The following is a 20,808-nucleotide window of genomic DNA, read 5'->3' as shown; positions in this document are numbered from 1 at the left end:
TAAAATAAAAACGGGTTGGTTGACTGTAATATGGTGTATACATACCATAAATTATTGTGCCACCATTGTAAAGAGTATATATTAGATCTATACTAGCTTATTTGGAAGGATTTCCATGAAAAACTGCTATTGCATGTGTGTTGAGAGGAGAGTTTATGATACTTCATATGGATAAAAAAAAACTCTGCCCTCAAAGCCCTAAATATCCATCTTAAACATATGCATGCTTGTATATGAATTTGTGAGCATAGGTGTTGCTAAATGTGGTTATCTGGAGTTTTAACCCCAGGAAAGAATTTTCTTAGTATTACTGGTAAAAGGTTATGACTAGTCATTTAAAGAAAAGGGAATTAGAGACTAAATTAGAGGCCATCCTGTCCTTTATGTTTAATTTTTTTAAATTTATTTTTTATTTATTTTCAGCATAACAGTATTCATTGTTTTTGCACCACATCCAGTGCTCCATGCAATCTGTGCCCTCTATAATACCCACCATCTGGTACCCCAACCTCCCACCCCCTGTTTAATTATTATTATTTTTTTTTAAGACTTTATTTATTTGACAGAGAACACAAGTAGGCACAGAGGCAGGCAGAGAGAGAGAGAGAAGCAGGCTCTGCACTGAGCAGAGAGCCTGATGTGGGGCTCGATCCCAGGGTCCTGGGATCATGACCTGGGCCGAAGGCAGAGGCTTTAACCCGCTGAGCCACCCAGGCACCCCCCCTGTTTAATTATTTTTAAGAATGTACAAAAATCATGTCTTTTTATCAAAAAAGAACGGTCTCATTTTAGTTAAAAAGTTCTTTTTGTATTCTTTATTTAAGTCATTGTTTAACCTATAGGTAGTCTTTGTCTTCCTGATTATTCTCATCTCTTAAATGGCTCATGGTATTTCTTTACTTTCTTAAGTACATTAAGTTGTTGGATTTTTTTCACATGGTGATGATCTGGTACATGGCGAGTATCACAGGTTTTGTTTTAGCAAGCAGGTCTCAAAGTAGTTTGCAAATATGTTTAAGGTAGAAGCAACAAGACCTGCTGAAGGAATAGAAGTAAGATGTGAGGGGAAAATAGCCAAGAATGCATGAGCCTGAGACTTGAACAGCTGTAAGAATGGTGGTATCCTTTACTGAGCAGAGAAGACTGCTTGAGGACCAGGTATGGGGAGAAAAGGCCAGGCCTGCAGATTTAAGCATGTGAACGTTTAGATGCATCTCCTGGAGATGTCAAGTAGCATGTCTAGATAAGAATTTTGAGTTTGGTGGAAAGGTTGGGGCTAGAGATACACATTTGGGAATTGTCAGAATATAAATGGTATTTAAAGCCATGGATTAGATGGGATAGCCATAGGAGTATATATTAATGGAGAAAAAAGAAGTTACTGCATCCTGGGATACTTCCGTATGTACAAGTAAGAGAAAGGATTAGATGCAAGGTATGAGAAGAAAGGAGCTGGAGATCACTTACAGTTAGGACAACTGGAAGGCATCATCATTCATTTAAAAAATAAAAAAGAGACATGGTTCAAGAGGAAATGATATTTTTAGTCCTTGACAGATTTTGAAATACTGACCGGATAACCCAGTCGTACATCCTCAGCAGGCAATCAGAAGGAGAGATCTGGTCCTCAGAAAGGAGCTGGTAACTAGACCTAGAATTTGGAATTCCTTCCCCCAGGGGAGATAGTTGCAACCATAAAAGGCATTAAAGTTACCAAGAAAATGAGGGGGAAAAGTCATGTAGCCATTAGGCCTATAGCAAAATCTGCTCTTTAGAGTGGAAGAGAGGGAAGAGGATGCATGAAGAAGGTTAAGAAGGATGGGAGAGAGCTAAGTGCCTTCTCATGAAGAAGAGGCTGTATAGCGGCAGGTGTATTATGAGGCAAAGAAGGCGAAGCCTAATAAAAAGTCACAATGTCAGAGAATAGATGATAAAATTGAGTCCCAAAGAAGCTAAATGACCAATCAAGGTAACACATAGTCTTGGCAGAACCAGAATTCAAACCTGGATATCCTACATTTGTTTTTGTACTATGTGTTATATAACAAATACATAAAACTAAGTCTCATTCAAATAAACTATGACCTTATAAATAAGAATCCCAGTTATTCTTATAAAATAAAATTTGCTCATAATTTTTAATGGTACTTGAATATTTAATGAACTGATATGACAACCAGTGATTCTTCACTTTAGGTTACAGGATGTGCATCTGTCACTTACCTTGTCGACCAGTGAAACCAAACATTATTGGAGAACAGGTAATCAGATGTGAGATTCATTTGTAAATTTAGCCCTCTTTAAAGAAAGCAGAATTTTTACCTGGCTTTAAGGCTGTGGGCACATTTGACAATGAGGTTTACTTTAAGATTTTGTGTCTGAGTGCTTTCAGATTATCATGGTAGGAAAAAAATATGAATTATATGAAAAAAAGTTATTGTATTGAACTTTTCATTTTTCAGTTTTTAATTTTATTCAGATAAATTTTTCTCTTGTGGTTTCAGAATGAAAGTTAACCTATTTACTAATTTTGGAATGGAGAATTTAAATAAAAAGTAATATTTTTCTTTTAAAATAAATTGATTATGGGATAAGAGCCTTCAATTTCTGTGATTCAGTTAAATATCAGTATGTCAATTCATATTTACCTTCTCTATGCTCTTTTAATCTGTCAAAGGACAGAATTAAGAAACTTTCTGAAATCTTAATAATTGTTTAAAAGTGCTAATGTCCCTTTTTAGGATACATTTAACTTTTGGGGAATACAAATTGCAAAATAGTTTTTTTAGTACTATCCTGGATGCATATTAGCTTAAGAAGTCCTCATTATTAATTTTTTTTCGGGCCACTAAAAAGAGTAAAGTGCTGGGGAGAAAAAAAAAAAAACATTTCTTAAGCAGGGGTCAGGACAATGGTTGGTCCATCAACCCTATCCAGGATATTTTGAATGGGATGACAACAGTACCAATGTGTAATGTTTTCACCTGTTCTTTACTTGCTGTTTGATCCCAAGGAGGTAGAAGCTCTAAGGGTAAAAGGGTAAAAGGTATCAAAAGTAGGGAAAAAGCCATTGGAATAATCTCTTTATTCTCAGCTAAATGAGAAATTACAAAATGAAAATTTTTTACTTGGACCATTAGTCTTTTTATTACATTTTCTAGCATTGAGTGGTATGCCGAAACTAGCCCATATTTCTAGAAATCTTGAAAGTTGGTTGTTAAACATGGCCATCATTAAAAATTAAATTGTATAAATTTTAAAGTGAATAAATTATATTATAAACAAAGGTAATGAGTAGTCCAATCTCATTATTTCCTATTACTTATTTTACTATTGTCGGCGCCATATACATATATATGTATAACATATATATAATACATTATATATTTATATATTATATTTATTATATATGCATGGCAGCCATGCTCTCTAGTAGGATATTACACATCTTTTCCCAAACTCACATTCAGTGATTTCACATCAGTAGCTTGAAATCTGTCACAATTGTAGCTTGGCATTGGCCATGGTAGAGTACACATACCACAGAAAGCTGCAAACAGTATAAATCAGGACTTTATTTTCCTGGAGAACAGTTGGCACTCACCTACTAATACAGTTCTGCTAATTTTATGCCATTTTTATAAGTGCTACTTATAGAAAATAGGGTACAGTTATATGCTGACTAGAATGAATGGGAAAAACAAATTAAAGTAGTGGTCTATTATAAAGTAAGTAAAAAGCAAACATAAATATAGAGAAGGAAGTAAAGATCCCTTTGAAGTCCCATGGCAATATTAATACTGTCTTCTACATCATTAAACTCATGACACACTAACATGCTTAATTTGCAATCTTAATAAACTTCTATTTCATTGTCTTTCATTGTACATTTAAATTAAATACTCTGTTTGATAGATATCCAGTAAAATGGGCGCCCATTATCATTGTATCATTTGTTCAGCAACAATCACCAGAAGGACCGATATGCTGGGACATGTAAGGCGACATGTGAATAAAGGAGAGACGAAATCCAGGTATATTGCTGGTAAGTTGAGCAATCTCATTAACATGTGTTGATAAGTAAATCTTTAAACAATGATCAAGTTATTCTTTTCAGACATCAGGGAAATAAAATACAAGGACTTAACCAAATCATTTAGTTAACTATTAATCCATTACGTCAGGTTTCATTTTCTTTCTGTGGGGCTCCCAACAACATTTAACTGTCCTCAGTTTAACAAATATATTTCATGTGGGTAGAAAAAGTGATTGATGCCAAAGTAAATATACATATATATATGTGTGTGTATTTTTGTATATATATTTACTTTTTTTTTTTTAAGATTTTGTTTATTTATTTGACAGAGAGCTAGAGCGAGCACAAGTAGGCAGAGCGGACAGGCAGAGGGAGAGAGAGAAGCAGGCTCTCCAGCAAGCAGGGAGCCCGATGTGGGGCGCGATCCCAAAACCGTGGAACCATGACCCAAACCAAAGTGAGCCACCTAACTGACTGAGCCACCCAGGCACTCCTAAATATAGGTATCTTAACAGAAGATTATAGATAGCTATGTTATACTTACTGTTGAAAACACTGGAAAAAGGAGTTATATAAAGACCATTTATTAGGGGCGCCTGGGTGGCTCAGTGGGTTAAAGCCTCTGCCTTCGGCTCGGGTCATGATCCCAAGGTCCTGGGATCAAGCCCCACATCGGGCTCTCTGCTCGGCGGGAGCCTGCTCTCTCCTCTCTCTGTCTGCCTCTCTGGCTACTTGAGATCTCTCTCTCTCTCTCTCTCTCTCTCTGTCAAATAAATAAATAAAATCTTTAAAAAAAAAAAAAAAAGACCATTTATTATCCTGAAGTGATATCAGATTATTAAAAGCTTGTTATTAGTGAGGCAGCCCTTCTTAAGAAAAGAATTAATGGGATGCCTGGGGCTCAGTTGGTTAAGTGTCTGCCTTTGCTCGGGTTGTGATCTCAGGGTCCTGGTATCGAGTCCCAGATTGAGCAACTTGTGCAGGAGGGAGCCTGCTTCTCCCTCTGCCTGCCCTTCCACCTGCTTGCACATGCATGTGCATGCTCTCTCTCTCTCTCTCTTTCTGACAAATAAATAAATAAAATCTTTAAAAAAAAAAAAAAGAATTAAGACCTCATGCCCTAAGGCATCCATTGTATGTAATGAATTAATTTCTCTCATATACATCTAGAATGGTTATTATGTACTTTTCTTTCAAGAATTGAAAAAAATAGTCACTGAAATAATTTTCTATAGAGCTTAATTGCTGGTAGAATCTGGTTTCAGAAAGGCTGATCTTGTGAGATAAGTCACATGCCACTTTGGTGGGTGTAGAATAATATAAAAAACACTAGGGAATGTTAACTATGATTTATTTGGCATTATAAAAAGGGAAGTATGGTTGCCATGTAGTTAACATTCTGATTTTAATATTATCAAGAAAGCCAAACACAGGGGCGCCTGGGTGGTTCAGTGGGTTAAGCCTCTGCTTTTGGCTTGGGTCATAATCTCAGGGTCTCCTGGGATCAAGCCCCACATTGGGCTCCCTGCTCAGTGGGGACCCTGCTTCCCCCTCTCTCTCTGCCTGCCTCTCTGCCTACTTGTGATCTCTGTCAAATAAATAAATAAATCTTAAAAAAAAAAAAAAAAGAAAAAGCCAAAAATTAAGACTATTTTTCCCCACACATAATATATATATGTCTCATTCCTAAAATATACATACACAAATACATCAGTAGTTCATGTGGGCTCATAGCTAAATGATTCTAATATATACAAAATGTAGAATCTTTTTTTTCCCCATTACTTGATACCCAATTTAAGATAATTTTGTGTTTTACAGTTGTAGTTATAAGAAAGTGTTCTGAAATCTAGCATGTTCTGGAAGTATAGTGATTCTTTGTCATCCACGATGGCTTATGGAATGAAACAGAGATACTAACTTTATAACCATTTTATCACAGTAAGACATATTTAGCAGCCAGTCTATGTAAACACAGTATAGGAGTTGATGAACAAAAGGCGTTTTAGGATTTTTTTTTTTTAAGATTTTATTGATTTGTCAGAGAGAGAAAGTGCACAAGCAGAGGGAGCAGCAGGCAGAGGGAGAAGCAGACCTCCCACTGAGCAAGGAGCCCAATGTGGAACTCTATCCCAGGACCCTAGGATCATGATCTAAGCTGGAGGCAGACGCTTAAACTGACTGACCCACCCAGGAGTCCTGAATTTTTTTTCCCCAAATTTTGTTTTATTTTAAGCTTATTGTTCTTAGCTAGGGTTATAATACAGATATTTTGATGTTCAAGGCAGGGAAGATTTAACTTAATAAACTTTAATTCCCCAAATACTTAATTGAGTGCTACTCTTTCCTAAAGACAGTACTGAATAAATCAGTTTTGGGTTGTTTTTCTTTTTCCATTATTTACTCAATTATAGCAAAATATTAAAATGAAAAGTTATTTCTTTTAATGTGTATTATTTTGGATATTTAGAATTATTTTGTATTTCACTGGAAATCTTTTTTTTTTTTCATTTTAGCTTCTGCAAAACCACCTAATGAAATTTTGAAAGAGGCAGACACAGATGTACAAGTTTGTCCTAACTATTCTATACCTCAAAAAACAGATTCCTATTTTAATCCCAAAATGAAACTAAACCGGTAAGATAAATTGGGAAAAGGATTATGGGATGTTTCAAATTATAACAAATGTACCTTCTCTTAATCTTATGTTCTAATAACAGTGAAATTTAAAACTAGGTACAGATTGAAAGTCATCTGTTTTAGTATTTTCTTAGAATGATTGTTTTCTTTTATCCTACCAAACTAATTTTTTTCTCAGAGAGTAAAATAGTACTTTTGTGGGCAAGTTTTATTTATGAAATCATTATTCATGGTGAATGCTTGTTTATAGAACCCAACTAGATTGATAGTTTAATTTCACAAATGTTTACTTCTTATACTAAGGTAGGGAATATATTACTAGGTCTTCCTTTAAAACAGGTTGTACAGTAAATAGGAACCCCAATTCTCTCTCTTTTTTGAGCGTGTGAGCCTGAGGTGGGGGAAGAGGCAGAGGGAGAGGGAGAGAGAGAATCCTAAGCAGGCTTCATGCCCAGCTCTGAGCCCTGTGTGGGGCTGTTCTCACAAACTTTAAATCATGACCTGAGCTGAAATCAAGAGTCGGATGCTTAACTGACTGAGCCACCCAGGCTCCCCATCTCACTATTCTTCAATAAAATAAAATCTACAGTGATGAAGCCATCCTCATTCAAGTAAAATTATTTCAGATTATTATACTTTGTTCTAGGCAGCTAATATTCTGTACATTGGCTGCTTTGGCTGAAGAAAGAAAACCTTTGGAATGTCTAGATGCCTTTGGAGCCACTGGTAAGTAATGTTTTTTTTGGAACTCCACTTTAATTATCAGCTTTATGCAGTATTTTTTCTTAGAAAATTTATATGGGTATTCTATCTGGCAGAATATTTTGGCATAAAAAATTAAAGACTCAAAGTAAATATTTTTATTGTGGAAAAATTTCCAATATATACAAAAGTAGACCATAATAGAGTCCTTTGCTGTCTATCACTCACTTCAAAAATTATCAACTTATGCTTGTTCTTTTGGCTGTATCCCATGCACTTTTCCCTCATACCTCCTTCTACCATCCTCATCCCCATTATTTTGATACAAATCACTGATACATCATTTGATTCGTAAATATTTCTGTTGGTTCTCTGAAAGATAAGGATTTTTAAAAAAGAAAACCATGATACCATTATCACATCTTAAAAAATTAAATCAATATCAAATGTTTTAATATCAAATGTTAAATATGCCCAATTACCTGATTTTTTTTTTTAAATCAAGCAGGGATTCAAATAAAGACTATATGTTTCATTGTTTGATATTTCTAAATCTCTTTTTAATCTATATTCACGTCCATCATTTTGTTTGTGTGTGATAGTTATTTGTTGACATGTAGCTTGTTTGCCTTACAGACTTTTCCAGAGTCTAGATTTTTGCTAATGGTATCTCCATGGTTTGTATAACATGTTCCTTTGTCCCCTGTATTTCTGTTAATTGGTAGTTGGATTTTCAGGTGTGATCAGTTTCAGATAGGATTTTTTTTTTTTTTTTCAAGAATACTGGTTCATTATAATCAGGAAATACTTGATGTTTGGTTATCTCTCTTTTTTTGTGATACAATAAACTGCCTAGTCATTAGGCTGTGGGGTGAGGGGTAATTTTAAATACTGAGAACATTTTTCCCAAAAGAACTTAAGAGTAAAGAAAAGATAATAGGGTAGAAAATTTCCAAGAAGTCACCTGAACGTAATTCAAGTCTTTCTTCTTATAGGTCATAGGGAGTGTATTTTGGGGAAGTTTGTAGCAAAAGGATGATAGCAGGAATTAGCTCTCCTTTTTAAGTCCCTCTTTGTTGGAAGAGTAGTGGTTAAAAGCATAATCTGATCCCAACCTACTTTTCCAAATTTAATTACCAGCATTTTCCCTTATCCAACCCTTTTTCTTTATTCTTTTTTCTTTGTCTTTTTTTTTTTAATTACATTTAATCTATTTTACCCATTCCCCAACCCACCTCCCTTCTGGCAACCACCAATTTGTTCTCTGTATTTAAGAATCTGCTTTTTTTTTTTCTTTGTTAATTTTGTTTCTTAAATTCCACATATGAGTGAAATTGTATTTGCCTTTCCCTGTCTATTTCACTTAGCATTATACTCTCTAGGTCCATCCATGTTGTTGCAGTTGGCCAAGATCTCATTCTTTTTTATGGCTGAATAGTGTTCCATTGTGTATATGTACTCCCTTCTTTATTCATCTATCAGGAGATACTTGAGTTGCTTCTATATCTTAGCTATTGTAAATAATGCTGCAGTAAACATAGGGAAGCATGCATCTTTTTGAATTATTTTCATTTTCTTTGGGTAATACCCAGTAGTAGAATTACTGGATCATATGGTAATTCTATTTTCATTTTTTTGAGGAAATTCCATACTGGTTCCCACAGTGGCTGCACCAATTTACACTCTCACTAACAGTGAGTGAGGGTTCATTTTTCTTTGCATCCTCACCAACATTTGTCTTTTTGATTCTAGCCATTCTCGTAGGTGCAAGGGTGATATCTCATTGTTTGGATTTACATTTTACTCATGATTAGTGATATTGAGCATCTTTTCATGTGTCTGTTGGCCATCTGTCTATCTTCTTTGGACTCTTAACCATCTTCATCCAATTCTTCCACCCTCTACCCTCCCCCTGCCCTACCTCTGGCAACCTACAAATCTGATCTGTTTCTATGAGTTTGGTTTTTTCAGAGTCCACATATAAGTGAGATCATACAGTATTTGTCTTTCTCTGACTTACTACACTTAACATAGTGCCTCCAGTGGTCCATCCATGATGTCACAAGTAGCAGGATTTTCTTCTTTATTATGGCTTAATAATATTTTCTAGTGTGTGTATGCATATGTCACATTTCTTCATCCATCTGTGGACACTTAGGTTGTTTCCATGTCTTGGCTATTATAAATAATGCTGCAATGAACTACTCTTTTTTCACCTGAGATCATCAAAGCTAATGTCTGAGCTTTTCAGTCCTTTTGTGTAATGGTCCCTTGTAAACTTGTATCAGTTCATAGCAGTCAGTTTGCATGCTTCCCCATCTCTAAAATGGGGAATGTTAGAACTAATCACAGGCTTATTAGAACTTGAAAATATTTGTAAAGACCATGGCACATAGTGGATGTTAAATATTTACATTTATGAGACATATGAGTGAAGAAGATGTACTAAAAGTATTGACCATAGAGGGTTTTCTAATACACAGTGTCTGGGCCTGTGGCACCTCTCCCATACTGTAACAGATGTTGCTTGTGGCACTAATCCAGTAGGTCTAGAAAGCCTGTGAGGAAAGGCTTTCTTGGTCTGAATTCTTGATCATTTGCTTACATGTACAAAGTTGTTCTGTTTAGTTCACAATGATGCTGTTGTACAGTGTATGAAAAATGTTAGTCCACTAAAGCTGTTTTCGTATTTTGGTGCATTAGGTAAACTTCAGCAGGAGGAGTTTTCAGCTTCCCATCCCCCAGGCTGAGTAACTCCGCCCTTACTCATATTGTATGTTGGGTTTCTCTGTAAGATTTTGTTTGAAAAAAGCATTCCATTGTAAGAAATTTTAACAAAAGGAAACCTATTCCCCCCAATAAAGAACAAACATGATTATTTTATTTGACTAGGGGTTTCAGAAAAGTTTTAGAAGTATTAATGAAAATCTGTTAGAAACATTTTGTGTGTGTATGGTAACTTTACTTCAGAGGGTTTGTAGTGAGAAAGTAAAAAGAATTATTTATGACAATATTAAGATTTTTGAAACAATATGGTTTTTGTTTTATAAAATATTATTATATACTGTTTTATTCTTTAATTACTATAATTTAAAATTCCTTTTCCTTCACATTTCTCCTAAGGGATAATGGGATTACAATGGGCAAAACATCTTGGAAGTGCAGTGAAGGTTACAATTAATGACTTGAATGAAAACTCTGTGACACTGATTCAGGAGAATTGCCATTTAAACAAATTGAAAGTGGTGGTGGACAGTAAGGAAAAGGAAGAGAGTGATGCTATTCTTGATGAAGGAGAGGAAAACCTTGGTAATATTAAGGTGACCAAAATGGATGCCAATGTACTGATGCATCTGAGATCTTTTGATTTCATGTAAGTGCAAAAAAATTTGTGTTACTTTGTGTGTGTGTGTGTGTGTGTGTGTGTGTGACTTTCTAAACTGGCCCAGATTTTTGGAGGGGGGATAAAAAGACTATTGTTCTTTACTTATTTGCATTAATAGTTTTTTTTGTTGGCATAAGAAATTCAGTAAGAACATTTTCTAGCATTTGAAATACAATTCCTAGGCATGACAGTTTTCCTATAAGCCTGATCCATTTTTATATGTGATGTATCATGTGATCATTTTATTACTTAATTTAAAAACAGGACTGTATATTTAAAACAGATTTGTAAAGTACTTTTGAATCCATGGCATTTTTTCATTAGACTTAATGGCAGTGGTATCATTTTGATTATGAGTATGATTTTAAATAAATGTATATTCTTTCTCATTTTAGACATCTAGACCCTTTTGGAACATCCGTGAACTATCTAGATTCTGCGTTCAGAAATATAAGAAACCTTGGCATTGTATCAGTGACTTCTACAGATATCAGTTCTTTATATGCCAAGGCACAGCATGTTGCCCGGCGTCACTATGGCTGTAATATTGTCCGAACTGAATATTACAAGGAACTCGCAGCCAGAATTGTTGTAGCTGCAGTGGCAAGGTACCAGACTGACAACAACATACCTCATATGTTTGGTTATATGAGAGAGATAATATTACAAAAAGTGCCAGTTGCATTTTTCAAAACATGCACGAAGTCCAAATTCTGTATTCATGTCTAGAATCTCGATTTCTTTGGTAATCTTATGTTTCTTTTATAATCTGATTTAAAAGTTTTGTCCCTAAAATAGTTTAGTCTCCAATTAAAAGTTTTATTAAAATAAAGTAGTTTAAGGAAGAAGAGATAAAAATGAAAGTAAACCTTCAAATCAGTTATTTTTTAACAATGTAGGTTAGATGGGGGTTAGCACCATGAAAAGAAAAAGCAAAGGCTGTTTTTAGATTTACAAAAAATCGGGAAGGGGGTGTTTATTTATTTATTTATTTATTTTTAAGTGGGCTCCGTGCTGGGCATGGAGCTCCCAACACAGGGCTTGAACTGAAGATCCTGAGATTGAGACCTAAGCTTAGATCAAGAGTAAGACACTTAACTGATTAGCCACCTAGGTGCCCCCCAAAATTTTGGGACTTTTTGTCATTGTTTTTAAGATTTTATTTATTTGTTTGTTTTAGAGAAGTGTTAGGGAGAGAGTTCGAGCAGGGGGAAGAGCCCAGGGAGAAAAAAAATCTCAAGCAGACTCTGCACCAAGTGTGGAGCCCAATGCGGGGCTCAATCCCATGACCCGAGATCTTGACCTGAGCCAGAATCGAAAGTTGGAGCTCAACCAACTGAGCCACCTCAGCGCCCCAAAACTCATTTTATGTCTGTTTCATCTCCTTTCTTTACATAGTTTGAATAAAATGATGACTTATGGGGTGCCTGGCTAGCTCAGTCGATGGAGCATGTAACTCTTGATCTCAGAGTTGTTGAGTTCAAGCTTTGGGGGTAGAGATAACTAAAACAAAAATAAACATAAACATAAATTTTAAGTGATGGTTTGTAAACTTGATTCTGCAAAATGATCTTACCTATAAAACAAAAAGTTCTGTTTTTCATCAGGATTTCTAAGGAGTTAAAGAAAGGCTTTTTTTTTTTTTAAGATTTTATTTATTTATTTGACAGACAGAGATCACAAGTAGGCAGAGGGGCAGGCAGAGAGAGGAAGGGAAGGAAGCAGGCCTCCCGCCAAGCAGAGAGCCCGATATGGGGCTCAATCCCAGGACCCCGTGATCATGACCCGAGCTTAAGGCAGAGACCTAACCCACTGAGCCACCCAGATGCCCCCCTTTTTTTTGAGCACCCACTTTATTCAGAATATTATGCTTGAAGAAGAGTACAATATTATATAAATTGACCCTGAGAGTATAGCTAATGCATGATCAGCCAGTTCATTCACTAGCCTCAACATTGGGTTCACAACATTTAGAATGAAGTTCCTGCCTCAACATAATGCAGATTATTAGGCTTCATATACCTTTGCCAGTATTCCTAATTATCGGAAAACTCTGATATCCAGTGTGTATACATGCTAAGGACCTATTGTGTATACTTAGAAATGTTTATAATGTAATATCAACAAATTGAAATTAATACACATGAACTGAATTTAGTATATATAACTGCAGAGGGAAAACTAAGTACATAAATGGTATATCAATTAGAATTTAATCCAGAAGTCCATAAAATTAATAGTGGCAAAAACTTCACCTATTCATTTTTCACTGAGCATTCAGCACATACCAACCTACATGTAGTTAGTCTTCAAGAACCATTGTTTGGAAGAACTGTTATAGAAAAAGTTGATAAAACGAAAGAAGGGTGGTGGTGAGGACAAGAAAAAAAGTGACACTGACAATCAGAGGGTACCAAAATGGAAAATGTCTAGTTACTGAAGATTCTCCCAAGCATCCTTTATTACCTGTGTTTCAGTTTGTGTAAAAGTTACAGTCATGATCTTTTAAAAACACTACTGTTAAGAATTGAACTGTCAAAAAAAAAAAGTGGAACTTTTCCTTATTTTCCCATAACCCATCCATGGTTTCCTGTCCAGGTTTGTATTGTCAGTATAATGCCAAACAAAGAAAAATGATAAGCCCCCAAAGTAACTTTAAAAATTTCTTTCCAGAGCTGCAGCCCGGTGTAACAAAGGCATTGAAGTACTCTTTGCAGTGGCTCTGGAACATTTTGTGTTGGTTGTTGTGAGAGTTTTGAGGGGGCCTACCTCTGCAGATGAAACAGCCAAGAAGATTCAGTACCTGATCCATTGTCAGTGGTGTGAAGAGAGAATTTTCCAGAAGGATGGTAATATGGTAGAAGGTAAATTCAAGTTTCTCTTGACTGTATATTGTGCTTATGTATAAGCCTCCAATGAATAAGTCTTTATCCCATCCCTAATTACACATATTGTTGTCCTTTGATTTTAAAGATTACAGTGCTAACTTTATTTCCTATACTGGATTTCCTTTCATCAACAGACAAGACATTCGTGTGAGTTTATTAAAGTTATTTACTCATGCTGTACAATTTATGCTCTCTAGCTCTGCCCTCTATTCAAACATCTAGAAATAACTTAGTTTCCACTGTCACTAATTTTAGGAACTTAAGTCAGATGACCTCTTTGTCTAGGGTGTTTCAAATCACTAATTTTATTAAAGTAATTATCATGTTTCTGGCTTAATATAAAAACCATCAGTCATAAAATTCCTTCAGTAAACATTTACTGAGCCTCTACTATATGCCAGGCATGGGGATCAAAGAAAAAGATGAGGCTTATGCCCTCCTAGAGTTGTTTCTCTTTTGCTTTTCTGGGGCATAGAAATAGGTGTCCATTGTTTTCTGTTAGATTCTTGGCATGTTTTGAACTCTTACTAGAGTTTAACCCTTATGATATGTGTTGCAAGTATTTTTTCCTCTTGTGACTTCAGTTGACATCTGTTGTTTTTTTTTAACCTTTCATGTGGAGAAGTTTTTTGTTGCTGTTTTAAAGTTAATTTAGTTTTCTTTTATGTATTCTGGATTTTGTCTGTAGTTAGAATTTTCATGTTTCTATATTCAGGGTAGGTTATGTTTTATTGAATAATTCACCTTTCTCCTAATGTGAGAATACCATCTCTTCCTTATACTAAAGAATATATTTGAGTTTCTTCCTGGATTTTCTATTCTGTTCCATGGTTGAATATCTATTCATACACCTTTACCACACTGTTTTGATTACAGAGGATTTTTAGTGTTTAATATCTGTTACAGCAGTCCCTTTTCAAAGCTCTGTTTTCAGAGTGTTCCTGATATGGGATCTTCCTTTTCTCTTAGTAAAAGAGTAAATAAAAGGGGAGAGGGGTATGGAGTGGGTGGTTGGGTTATGAACATTGGGGAAGGTACGTGCTATGGTGAGTGCTGTGAAGTATGTAAGCCTGATGATTCACAGACCTATACCCCTGGGGCAAATAATACATTATATGTTAATAAAAAAATTTTTTTTAATTTTAAAATAAAAAATAAAAACTGTACTGACCAAAAAAAAAAAAGGGTAAATAAATAGGCCAGCTAGTATTGTAATTTTATTAAATTAAGGAGGATAGATACTATTGTGATTTTTAAATTTCCTAATAACCTAGTATGCTTTTCATTTGTACAAGTACTTTTGCTATAGTGTTCATTGCTAGTGAAGGCATCCTGTCACGTTCCTTTTAGTTCTCTTTAGTGCTTTCTGAGTCAACCGTGGGTCTGAGATACCTATCATTTTTTCATGTTAAGAAAGTATCCTTCATTTCCAGTTGTACTGTATTTTAGCATGATGTTGAATTTTGTCATATATTTCAGCACCTGTGGAGATGATTATGTGGTATATATTCTTAGGTCAATTGGTTTGATTAATTGTAATAAAGTTTTCCAGTATTGAACCATTCTGCCTTTCTAGAATAAACAACTCTGTCAGGAAGTATTTTCTTAAGATAGATTCTATTTGCTAATTTTTAAAATTTTGTTTTAGTATTCATTAATGAGATGGTGTATAGTTTCCCTTTTTAGGATTATTTTGATTGGGTTTTGAAATCTCTTTAAACTTCAAAGGAATTTAGAGTTTGGCTGTTTATTTTCCAGTGGTTGGGTACAGACAGGATAGCTTTAGCTTTTTAAATTTTCTTGGTTTCTGTGGTTATCTTCTTTTTTTGCAATTTTTAACACTTGTCTTTTCTGCCTTTTCTCTTGACTGCTTTAGACACTGGTTTATCTGTCCTATTGTTGTTCATTTATTATCTTTCTCAATCTTTTACTTTTGTAGTAGTGAGTAAGTATTCCAAAATTTGAAATTGTTTTGTGTTTTAAGTAGTTTGATTTCTTGGCATTGTAAATGAGATAATCAGCCTCCCATTTTCCATTTTCCCTTCCTAATTTGTGTTCATTATAGCATTTATGTGTTGTTAGAATATGTAACACTGATATTTTATTTTGCCAATAAAATCTATACATTAAATGTGTTTAGTACTCATCATCACTTTTTTTTGCCATATTTCTTATATCATCTCTTAGTTTGAGAAATCTGACTTTGAGTTTAGTCAAGAGTGTTCATGGGCAAAATACTCCGTGATTTCTTGCATGTTTAAAACTCACTGCCCATTGCCTTTATACTTAAAGAGTTTAGAGTTTCTTTGAGTTCCTACCTTGTAAAAGCTTTTATATTGTCATCTGTCACTGAATATTATTGCAACTATTCCTTCTTTTATGTGACATTATTTTGCCTGGCTGCACAAAGAAATATTAACTTTTGAAGTCCAGTAACTTTACTAGGGTATAGCTTTTTAGGATAAGTTTTCCTAAATCATGGTGTACCCCTTCAGTATTTCAAATCATCTTTCATTTCAAGAGGATTTTCTTAAATATTTATTTAATTCTGATATTTGTCTTGCCTTTGTATTACTATGCTTATGCTAGGTCTCCTCAGCCTGTCTTTAACGATCATTTTATCTCCAGAAATGTTCAGACAGATTTGTAATTGTTTTATCTTCTTCATCTGTGACCCTTTTACCATTATGAAATGTCCATCTTTATCTCTCTGGTATTTATCTGAATGGATATATTATCTGATATTAATATAAACACCACCTTGTAGTTCCTATTGACATAATATTTTTGTCTTCCTATTACTTTCAATCCATAAATGTCTTCTTGGATCTTACTTTTTTATCCAGTCTCATCGTGTCTGCCTTTTGAGGAGAGTTTTAGAGTTCCTACTAAATGTCATTATTGAAATGGTTGACTTTATGTTAGCTCTTTTGCTATTCGTTTTTATGTCTTTTATGCCCTTTTCTTGTTCTGTTTCACTTTTGTTGCCTTTTTAAATCTTAGACATATTTTTAGTGTGTCATTTTAATTACTCTGCTGATTTTTTTGCTATATATTTTTCAGTTATTTTCTTAATGGTTTCTCCAGGGATTATAGTATGCACCTTTAACTTACCTTGAACTACCTCAGGTTAATATTGACTGAAGACTGGCAAAAGCTAGCAACTTTGCTCTAATGTAATTCTATTTTTCTCTTCTCATGTAGGCTATTTTTGCCATATGTTAATTATATATATAGTGACCCAATCCAACAATATAGTATTGTATTTATTTTTAAAAAATTCTTAAGATTTTCAAAGAATTTAAGACAGGAGAAGTGCGAATACACACACACATACACAACGCGCGCGCACACACACACACTCACACACACATCTGTTATAGTTACCCAGATAATTGCCTTTCCAGTGCTCTTTAGTCCTAACTTTGGATTCAAGTTACTCTATTTCATTTCCTTTCAACCTAAAGAACCTACTTTAATATTTCTGCAACAAACTCTCCCACTTTTTACTTATCTGGTGATATCTTTATTTCACCTTCCTTTTTTTTATTAATTATTTTTATTAACATGTAACATACTATTTTCCCCAGGGGTACAGGTCTGTGAATCGTCAGGCTTACACATTTTACAGCACTCACCGTATCACATACCCTCCCCAATGTCCATAACCCAACAACGTTTTGCATACCCTCCTACTCCCAGGAACCCTCAGTTTGTTTTCTGAGACTTAGAGTCTCTTATGGTTTGTTTCCCTCCCAATCCCATCGTGTTTCATTTATTCTTTTCCTACCCCCCCAAGCCCCCTACGTTGCCTCTAAACTTCATCATATGAGGGAGATCATATGATATATGTCTTTCTCTGATTGACTTATTTCACTCAGCATAATACCCTCTAGTTCCATCTACGTCATTGCAAATGGCAAGATTTCATTTCTTTTGATGGCTGCATAGTATTCCATTGTGTATGTGTACTACATCTTCTTTATCCATTCATCTGTCGATGGACATCTAGGTTCTTTCCATAGTTTGGCTATTGTGAACATTGCTGCTATAAACATTTAGGTGCACATGCCCCTTCAGATCACCGTATTTGTATCTTTAGGGTAAATACCCAGTAGTGCTATTGCTGGGTCATAAGGTAGCTCTATTTTCAACTTTTTGAGGAACCTCCATGCTATTTTCCAGAGTAGTTGCACCAGCCTGCATTCCCACCAACAGTGCAGGAGGGTTCCCCTTTCTCTGTATCCTTTCCAAAATCTGACGTTTCCTGACATGTTAATTTTAGCCATTCTGATTGGTGTGAGATGGTATTTCATTGTGGTTTTGATTTGTATTTCCCTGATGCTGAGTGATGTTGAGCATTTTTTCATGTGTCTCTTGACCATTTGGATGTCTTCTTCACAGAAATGTCTATTCATGTCCTCTGCCCATTTCTTGATTGGACAGTTTGTTCTTTGGGTGTTGAGTTTGATAAGTTCTTTATAGATTTTGGATACTGGCCCTTTATCTGATATGTCATTTGTGAATATCTTCTCCCATTCTGTGAGTTGTCTTTTGGTTTTGTTGACTGTCTCCTTTGCTATGCAAAAGCTTTTGATCTTGATCAAGTCCCAATAGTTCATGTTGCCCTATTTCCCTTGCCTTTGGCGATGTTCTTAGGAAGAAGTTGCTGCATCTGAGATTGAAGAGGTTGCTGCCTGTGTTCTCCTCCAAGATTTTGATGGATTCATTTCCCACACTGCGGTCTTTCATATATTTTGAGTCTATTTTTATGTGTGTTGTAAGGAAATGGTTCAGTTTCATTTTTCTGCATGTGGCTGTCCAATTTTCCCAATAACATTTGTTGAAGAGACTCTTTTTTCCATTGGACGTTCTTTACTGGTTTGTCGGAGATGAGTTGACCATAGAGTTGAGGGTCTATTTCTGGGCTCTCTATTCTGTTCCATTGATCTATGTGTCTGTTTTTGTGCCAGTACCATACTGTCTTGATGATGACAGCTTTGTAATAAAGCTTGAAGTCTGGAATTGTGATGCCACCAACTTTGGCTTTCTTTTTCAACATTCCTCTGGCAATTCAGGGTCTTTTCTGATTCCATATAAATTTTAGGTTTATTTGTTCCATTTCTTTGAAAAAAATCGATGGTATTTTTAATAGGGATTGAATTAAACATGCAGATTGCTTTAGGTAGCATAGGCATTTTCACAGTATTTGTTCTTCCAATCCACGAGCATGGAACGCTTTTCCAGTTCTTTGTGTCTTCCTCAATTTCTTTCATGAGTACTTTATAGTTTTCTGAGTACAGAGTCTTTGCCTCTTTGGCTAGGTTTATTCCTAGGTATCTTACGGTTTTGGGTGCAATTGTAAATGGGATCAACTCCTTAATTTCTCTTTCTTCTGTCTTCTTGTTGGTGTAGAGAAATGCAACTGATTTCTGTGCATTGATTTTATATCCTGACACTACTGAATTCCTGTACAAGTTCTAGCAGTTTTGGAGTGGAGTCTTTTGGGTTTTCCACATAAAGTATCCAATTATCTGCAAAGAGTGATAGTTTGACGACTTTGCTGATTTGGATGCCTTTAATTTCTTTTTGTTGTCTGTTTGCTGAGGCTAGGACTCCTAGTGCTATGTTGAATAGCAGTGGTGATAGTGGACATCCCTGCCATGTTCCTGATCTTAGTGGAGAAGCACTCAGTTTTTCCCCATTAAGAATGATATTCGCTGTGGGTTTTTCATAGATGGCTTTGATGATAATGAGGTATGTACCCTCTATTCCTACACTTTGAAGAGTTTTGATCAGGAAGGGATGCTGTACTTTGTCAAATACTTTTTCAGCATCTATTGAGAGTATCATATGGTTCTTGTTCTTTCTTTTATAGATGTGTTGTATCACATTGACTGATTTGCGGATGTTGAACCAACCTTGCAGCCCTGGAATAAATCCCACTTGGTCGTGGTGAATAATCCTTTTAAAGTACTGTTGAATCCTATTGGCTAGTATTTTGGTGAGAATTTTCACTTCTGTGTTCATCAAGGATATTGGTCTATAGCTCTCTTTTTTGATGGGATCCTTGTCTGGTTTGGGGATCAAGGTGATGTTGGCCTCATAAAATGAGTTTGGAAGTATTCCTTCCATTTCTATTTTTTGGAACAGTTTCAGGAGAATAGGAATTAGTTCTTCTTTAAATGTTTGGTAGAATTCCCCCGGGAAGCCGTCTGGCCCTGGGCTTTTGTTTGTTTGGAGATTTTTAATGACTGTTTCAGTCTCCTTACTGGTTATGGGTCTGTTCAGTCTTTCTATTTCTTCCTGGTTCAGTTGTGGTAGTTTATGTTTCTAGGAATGCATCCATTTCTTCCAAATTGTCAAATTTGTTAGTGTAGAGTTGCTCATAGTATGTTCTTATAATAGTTTGTATTTCTTTGGTGTTAGTTGTGATCTCTCCTCTTTCATTCGTGATTTTATTTATTTGGGTCCTTTCTCTTTTCTTTTTCATAAGTCTGGCCAGGGGTTTATCAATTTTATTAATTCTTTCAAAGAACCAGCTCCTAGTTTCGTTGATTTGTTCTGTTGTTTTTTTGGTTTCTATTTCATTGATTTCTGCTCTGATCTTTATGATTTCTCTTCTCCTGCTGGGCTTAGGGTTTCTTTCTTGTTCTTTCTCCAGCTCCTTTAGGTGTAGGGTTAGGTTGTGTACCTGAGACCTTTCTTGTTTCTTGAGAAAGGCTTGTACCGCTATATATTTTCCTCTCAGGACTGCCTTTGTTGTGTCCCATAGATTTTGAACCGTTGTGTTTTCATTATCATTTGTTTCCATGATTTCTTTCAATTCTTCTTTAATTTCCCGGTTGACCCATTCATTCTTTAGAAGGATGCTGTTTAGTCTCCATGTATTTGGGTTCTTTCCAATCTTCCTCTTGTGGTTGAGTTCTAGCTTCAGAGCATTGTGGTCTGAAAATATGCAGGGAATGATCCCAATCTTTTGATACCGGTTGAGTCCTGATTTAGAACCGAGGATGTGATCTATTCTGGAGAATGTTCCATGTGCACTAGAGAAGAATGTATATTCTGTTGCTTTGGGATGAAATGTTCTGAATATATCTGTGATGTCCATCTGGTCCAGTGTGTTGTTTAAGGCCTTTATTTCCTTGTTGATCTTT

At 35.3% G+C, this 20,808-nt stretch overlaps 1 protein-coding gene across 2 annotated transcripts in view; it reads left to right on the top strand.

Annotated features, from left to right (window-relative positions):
- The window catches only part of TRMT1L (tRNA methyltransferase 1 like), a 45,320-nt gene that overhangs the window by 7,411 nt on the left and 17,101 nt on the right, over window positions 1-20,808 (top strand). For both annotated transcript variants that reach the window (XM_044267293.1, XM_044267292.1), the window contains 7 exons: window positions 2,197-2,261; window positions 3,916-4,045; window positions 6,553-6,673; window positions 7,323-7,402; window positions 10,502-10,751; window positions 11,159-11,371; window positions 13,437-13,627. In XM_044267293.1, the coding sequence (XP_044123228.1) occupies window positions 2,197-2,261; window positions 3,916-4,045; window positions 6,553-6,673; window positions 7,323-7,402; window positions 10,502-10,751; window positions 11,159-11,371; window positions 13,437-13,627 (1,050 nt within the window). The remainder of the gene's footprint in view (window positions 1-2,196; window positions 2,262-3,915; window positions 4,046-6,552; window positions 6,674-7,322; window positions 7,403-10,501; window positions 10,752-11,158; window positions 11,372-13,436; window positions 13,628-20,808) is intronic.

This window comes from Neovison vison, chromosome 10, assembly GCF_020171115.1.
Source record: "Neovison vison isolate M4711 chromosome 10, ASM_NN_V1, whole genome shotgun sequence".
NCBI lineage: Eukaryota > Metazoa > Chordata > Mammalia > Carnivora > Mustelidae > Neogale > Neogale vison.
This window is presented reverse-complemented; position numbering and strand designations above follow the sequence as displayed.